Source organism: Sapajus apella, unplaced genomic scaffold, assembly GCF_009761245.1.
Source record: "Sapajus apella isolate SASKATOON/1434 unplaced genomic scaffold, GSC_monkey_1.0 scaffold10, whole genome shotgun sequence".
Taxonomy (NCBI): Eukaryota; Metazoa; Chordata; class Mammalia; order Primates; family Cebidae; genus Sapajus; species Sapajus apella.
The window spans coordinates 22,890,278-22,897,105 of NW_022436950.1; the positions used below are offsets into that span (position 1 = coordinate 22,890,278).

The following is a 6,828-nucleotide window of genomic DNA, read 5'->3' on the forward strand; positions in this document are numbered from 1 at the left end:
CTTGCAGGGAGGTGGAAGACAGGAGACAAAGCAGGCGCAGAATCTGGTTCATAATAGGGTGAGGACAGATGCGAGCACCACTCATCTCCTGGGGGCTGCCTGCCATCTCAGCGAAATGCTGGCCAGAGACAGGAGAAGCAGAGGGGTCTAGAATATCGCCAACCAGGTCACCAGCTTCCCTGATGAATTAAAGCATCATCTCCCTCTTCTATGCCTTGGTTTCAGCAGGGGCAGCACTAGTGCTAACCCCCTCGGAGAGAATCACCATTCCCTGGCCTATAGAGGTCCTTTCCCTCAAAGCCCAGTCAACCACCCTCCTCATCTAAGGATTCCAGTTTTTTCAAGCATTATAGTCTCCAGTCACCTACATAGTGTCCCTCTGATTGGATGGATCTCTGAGGAAGGTTGAGACCACTGTATTTTCCATGCCATTTTTGTGCCCCGCCCACCTACCTAGCAAGCAGTCAGGTGTTCTAGCTGAGCTGGAGTGGGAAAGGCATGGAAGGGAAAGGAAAGAATGGCCTGCAGGGACCAAGAGGACAGGATGGAGAGGGTAAGAGAGGGAGTCAGGAACACAGAGAGAAAGGCTGAGACGAAATGCACTCCCTGGATTCTGAGTTACTTCAGAAATAAAAATAGTCCGGGCTTGGTGGCTCAGGCCTATAATCCCAGCACTTTGTGATGTCTGAGGTCAGGAGTTCAAGACTAGCCTGGCCAACATGGTGAAACCCCATCTCTATTAAAAATACAACAATTACCCAGGAATGGTGGCAGGCATCTGTAATCCCAGCTACTGGGGAGGCTGAGGCAGGAGAATCACTTTAACCCGGGAGGCAGAGGTTGTAGTGAGCCAAGATTGCACCACTGCACTCCAGCCTGGGTAACAGAGTAAAACCCCATCTCAAAATAAATAAATAATACTAATAAAAATAATTCCCAGATACACAGTATAAAAAAAAAAAAAAAAAACTAAGCTTTATTCTTTTGGAGAGTGTTCTAGAATGTGGGAAGGAGCAACAACAAAGCCAGATGTGGACGTGGCCTCACAGCCCTTTTCTGTTCTGCTCCTCCCTCATTCCTCTCAGCAGCCCCCTGCCCTGTCCTGCCAGGCATCGTAGATATTTACCCATTCTCCATTCCCTTTGGTGCAGAATTTTCAGAACTTCCTCATAGAAAAATCGAGCAGTTGTGGCCGAGCACAGTGGCTCATCCCTGTCATCCCAGCACTTTGGGAGGCCAAGGCGGGAGGATCACTTGAGGTCAGGAGTTTGAGACCAGCCTGGCCAACATGATGAAACCCCACCTCTACCAAAACTACAAAAATATTAGCCGGGTGTGGTGGTGCACACCTGAATTCCCAGCTACTCGGAAGGCTGAGGAAGGAGAATCGCGTGAACCGGGGAGGCAGAGGTTGCAATGAGCCAAGATCGCACCACTGCACTCCCACCTGGGCAACAGAGCGAGACTCCATCTCAAAAAAAAAAAGAATTGAACAGTTGTACCTCCCATTTTCTATGGCAGTGAACAGCCCAGCTGAAAACCAACTGGAAGCCACCTGATGATTGGGCCAGGGAACAGTTCTCTCCAAGTGAGCCCTCAAAGGTTAGATAATGAGGGAATGGATATGCTCCCACTTTCAGGCAACCCGGCATTTTTTTTTTTGAGATGGAGTTTTGTTCTTGTTGCCCAGGCTGGAGTGCAGCAGCGTGATCTCGGTTCACCGCAACCTCCACCTCCCGGCTTGAAGCGATTCTCCTGCCTCAGCCTCTTGAGCAGCTGGGATCACAGGCATGCCCCACACCTGGCTAATTTTGTATTTTTAGTAGAGGTGGTGTTTCTCCACGTTGGTCAGGCTGGTCTGGAACTCCCGACCTCAAGTGATCCACCCGCCTTGGCCTCTCAAAGTGCTGGGATTACAGACGTGAACCACCACACCCAGCCCCCAAGCCTGAAGGAATGATTTGCCTGGAAGTCTTAAAGCTCGGTCCTGAAGTAGGCCAGCAATGAGAACCAACTAAGCCTCTCTCTTCCCTCTGCTGACAGGAAACTCAGTAGTCCACTTGACCAAGAGCCCTGATGTAGACAGACCCTCAGGAATACAACAGGTAAGTTATCCCCTCCTTCTAGGCTCTGCCAGCTATTCTAACCCAGAGATTCCTGTGCCTCATTTTTCTCAGATTCCCTGACATGGTTACATAGAATTTTTCTGTTTTCGAACCACCCTCAAATATCTTGTTTAAAGAAGTGGATCATTGACCTTTACACAAAGGGACCTAACGCAGTAAATGCTTGGGGCATATGTGGAAGCTGAGTAGGGAAATTTCAAACAAAGAAGACAGGGATTCTGCAGCTTTCTCAAACTCCAGCCCACCCCTTTAGAGAGGCCCCCTGCAGGGCCCGGGTGCACACTGCCACACCCTGCTTGGTCTCCTAGACAGGCGCTTCCCCATCTCCTCCTTCCACGAACAGTGGTGACTGGTGACTCAGGCGGTGGCGCTGCTTAGCAGAACTAGTGCTGGGAGCTCTGTCCAGATGGGGGGAGGGGAGGTGGAAGGTAGTGGTGTTAACAATCAGTGACAGTAGATCCCACTCATTTCCCTGGTCTATTTTACCACTTTGAACTCAGTATGCAAATTTATGCAAGACGAGATGCGAAGCAGTACTGAGCCAGAAGTCCCGTTGCTTCTCCCCCCACCGCCCCCCCTTTTTTTGAAGCTGCACTGAACCACTGTAAATCAGTGTTCGCCCCTTCCCCCCTTTATTCTTCCCTGGCAACTGCAGATGCAGAGCCTCCCCAGGCCCGCCCGCCCGTCTGTCTGTCCTGGGACTTTGAATGACTACACATTTCTATAGCACCTTTATACGTGCAGCGGGCCCCGCCCCTCAGTATAATCCCCTGCTTTGTACATGGTAGGGAAGGAGGCTGGGGAGATATTGACGGGGAGCCGGTCCAGCCCTGCCTGAATTTTGATAGGGCCTGGCCTGGCCTGGCCCAAGCCTGCTCCCTCCTTGGCCCCTGACATTTCTAAGCACTTCCGTCCATTCCACCACCAAACACACACCCGCTTTTAGAGTCCCAACTTCAAGCAGATCTCAGGGTCTCCTTTCGGTTTTTCATCCACCCCTTCCCCCCGGTCTGATTTCTCAGTTTCTTTGAACCAACAAGCCTCAGCGCATCGTCCCCGTGGGATAGAGGCTCACCACCACCCACTCCTTCCACCCACTGATGTGCCCACCCCCACCCCTGCATCCCTGCCATCCCCAGGAAGCCAGCAACACTGCCCCTGAGTCCCGGGAACAGAGACAAAAGAGCTAACAGCAAAGCCGGAACTGCTGAGGTTCGCTGCCTCGAAATAAGAGGGTATGTTTAAAATTCTCAAAAGCAACCTGCTCAAAGAGGAATGCAGGCTGGAGGGGGGGTGCTCATTCTTCGGAGGGAAGAGAAAAGGGGCCGGGAGATGGAGTGGGAGGCAAATGATTCAGTGCTAAGATCTCTGTCTGGGGCAGACCCCACCCAACTCAGACCCAGCACTCTCCATTCTGTGACCCCAGTGTCTGCCCCAGTCTAAGACCCTCTCCCACACAAAAGCCTCCAACTTTGACCCCTTTTTCTCCTGCACCCTTGCAAGCCCAGGCTCCTTCCCAAAGTGTTCCCCTCCCCCAGCCCGACTCTTTCTCAGGCACCCCGACGTTGGTCACTTCTTTTGAGTGCGCCCACTCAGCTTCCAGCCCTGCCCCCCACCTTCCATCCCGGCTGAAAATCCCCTCTTCCCAGGGTGGTGAACAAAAGAAAATGCGGAAGGCGTCTGGGCACTGGGGAGGAGAAGGCAGCTGGGGCAAGCTGGCGGAAGGGAGTCCCATAAGCAGGCAGAAAATCCAGAGTGACATTCTTCCCATGAACTCACCCCATTGTCCCTGGCCTCCCCTGACAACTCCCCCCACCCCCCGTTCAGGCTCCTGGGAAAAATGAATGGGAGAAAATCTGCTGCATCTGTTCCTGGCTAAAGACCCTAACCAGCTTCAAGGATTTGGGAAGTAGGAAAATTGGTTTTCAGGCTTAGAGTGAGACGAACAAAGGGCAGGAAAAAAAAATAGTAAAACGTTGAGGAAAGAAAGGCATCACACACTTTATTAATAAACAGTCAGCGGCCAAACCGTTCTGTGAACTTAGACGCCTTGCAGAAAGTTCACCCTGCCGAGGAAGATGTTTAGTTAGTCAGAGTTCAGCTCGGAAACCGCACAGCACCTCCCCCGTAGGACCTCAGAGGGGTGATGAGGAGGAACGCAGGATGGGCGGACGGGCACCCCGCAGTGAAAAGACTTCGTCGGGCCTCTTTCCTTTTCTTGTTACTTTCTAAGAGAAGCAGGAGGAAAGGAAACTTCCAGGCCGGCTAGGGAAGGAAGCAAGCCGAGGGAGAAGAAAGAGACAGGGGAGGGAGAAGAAAGGGACTGAGGGGCTCCCCTCGGAGGAAGCCCTAACTTGCTCTGCACTCCAGAGCAAAATGTGCCAGAGAAACAGAAGAAAGAGTTCAACTCTGACCCCTAATTCCATTCTCAAGGAGAACAGGGAAAAAAACAATAGCAGGCCAGGCGAGGGGGGAGGTGGGGGGTGGGGGGCTTACAAAGACCTCAGAAGCTGAAAAGCAAGCATTCTTGTTCTCACTTTTTCAAGTTTGAGAAACTTAGACTCACTTGCTTTTTAAACAACAGCAGCAGGCAGTGGACACATTTCACCACTGTCTCCAAGAAGAAAGAAAAAAATTACAGCTTCCTCCCACCACTCGGGCAGGAGGCTTTTGTAATTAAAAAAATAATAATAATAAGTGAGCTCCTTAGAGCCTGGTTGTGTCCCTCAAATAACTTTTTGGGAGGGATGAGGGCCCCTGAACAAAGAATCCCGGGTCCCCATTGTATCCTACAGGAAGGGGTGGGGGCGGGGGTGGGGGGTGGTAACATTTCTCCCGCCTTTCGACCTGGGGCCCAGATGCGAAACTGCACAGCCAGGCTGTCGCCGTCCCGGGACTGCAGCCGGCGATCGGGCTTAAGTTACAGGGATTCAGCTGTTAGGGAGACCCCTTGCCGACCAAATGCCTCTCCCTTTCATTTTTCCATTCAACGTGGTAGCAAGAGCCCTGCTCGTTCCCTAGGGAGAAATATCAGTGTTCGTTTTTTCTCCTAAGCCACTCATCCTACAAAGTACCAAGTCCTTTCTTGCCACCTCACAACCCCAGTAGAAGAAAAGGTCCCTTGGGACGCCGGTGCTTCCTCCTAGCTCCCTCTCCTCTTCCAAGGTTCCTGGCGTCATCGGCGCCCGGCAGCCTCCGCCTCCCAGTAGCGATCCCACCAGGACCCCTGGATCCTCAAGCAGTGCCCCAAATAAGCTTCGAGTTCGTACTCCCACGGATCTGACCACCATCCTTCTCCTCAGCAAATCCCTCCTCCAGAATAGAAGTCAGGGTCGGTTCCACGCGGGTAAGACTATGGCAGCAGGGATGTCTTTCCTCTCCCCACTCATCCCCACCAAATCAGATTCCAGGGCTCTTCCACTTGCTCTAACTCCAGTTCCCCTCCCCGGGCCTGACTTTCGAGTCCCGCTCGCCACAGTCCCCATAGATCTGGTGCAAGGTCTCGGCTTTGCCTCCCCTACAACAGTCGGTGAGGTCCGGCCGCACGCTTCTCCCCGGCATCACGGCCGCCGCCGGGCTCTCCGCTACCCTCCAAGTTTCTCCCAACTCTTTGTCCCAGCCCATGTTACCTGCAACCTGCTCTGGGCTGGCGCCGTTCTCGGCGTCCCGGAGCTTCTGACAAGTGCCCGCGCCCATGACCAGCGCCTGCAGGGGCAGCTCGGAGCCCGGGCGGGGATAGCAGCGCAGCCCCTGGCCGCAGCGCGGGGTGTAGACGCCGCACGCCTCGCCCTCCAGCCGGGCGCACACCGAGCAGCAGCCGCAGCCCGGCTCCCGGACGAGCTCCGCGCAGGGCACGGGGGTGGTTCCCGCCACCGAGGCGGACGGCGCGACCGGCGGGGGTCCGCAGGCGGCCAGGCGCTCGGGCGTGCAGGGTGGGCAGCGGAACAGCACCTCGGCGCGCGCCCCGCCGCCGCTGCCACTCGCACCCAGCAGCAGCAGCAGCAGCAGCGGTGGCAGCGACAGCGCGGGGCCGCCCAGTCTCGGAAGCATGCTGGCGATCGGCAGCGCGGCGCAGCGAGCGAGCTAGCGGGCAGGTGGCACGGTTCTACGAGCGCGGGGGCCGCCTCCTCAGCTTCTTCCTCGTCCCTCGCCGCCGCAGCGGAGTCTTAAAAGGCCGGCTTCTCCCCGCCCCCTGCCTTCTCCCCTCCCCCTTTTGGAGACCACCCCCTTCCCCCGACATTCCCGCGCGCGGGAAAGTGCGTGCGCGCAAGTCCGTTCGCCCACTCTGCCTCGCCTGCGGGCTCTGGGGGGGTCCCCTGCTCTTCCCGGATCACGTCCCTCCTCCCTCTTCTGGCCCTGCCTCTCTGACTCCTGGAGTAGAATACGGATAACTTGCGGATTTGGGTAGGACCGGCGTGGCGGTGGAAAAGGGAGCGTGCTTTTGTCTGCCCTCAGCTCAGTTCGCGAGGACTTCGTTTGTGCGCTTCCCATGTGGCCGGCACTGGGCTAACGGCAGGGGAACACAAAGGACATAGGCACCGTTTTGACCTTCAAGTAGATTTCAGTCGGCTCACACCAACTCCCTCCATACTGGGGTATCACCGGCACTAGCACGTGGCTCGGAGCAATGGCTTGGTGTCGGGTGGTTCCTGCGGTGTTTCGGACCCGTGTGACCACGCTAGACCCAAACAGCCCCGAATGT

General features: G+C 55.2%; 1 protein-coding gene across 1 annotated transcript in view; it reads right to left on the reverse strand.

Moving 5' to 3' along the window:
• The window catches only part of IGFBP2 (insulin like growth factor binding protein 2), a 28,107-nt gene extending 21,826 nt beyond the window's left edge, over positions 1-6,281 (reverse strand). Inside the window, exon 1 of the mRNA XM_032278288.1 lies at positions 5,756-6,281. Coding sequence (XP_032134179.1) covers positions 5,756-6,176 — 421 coding nt within the window. The 5' untranslated portion in view covers positions 6,177-6,281. The remainder of the gene's footprint in view (positions 1-5,755) is intronic.
• Between the last annotated feature and the right edge of the window lie 547 nt (positions 6,282-6,828).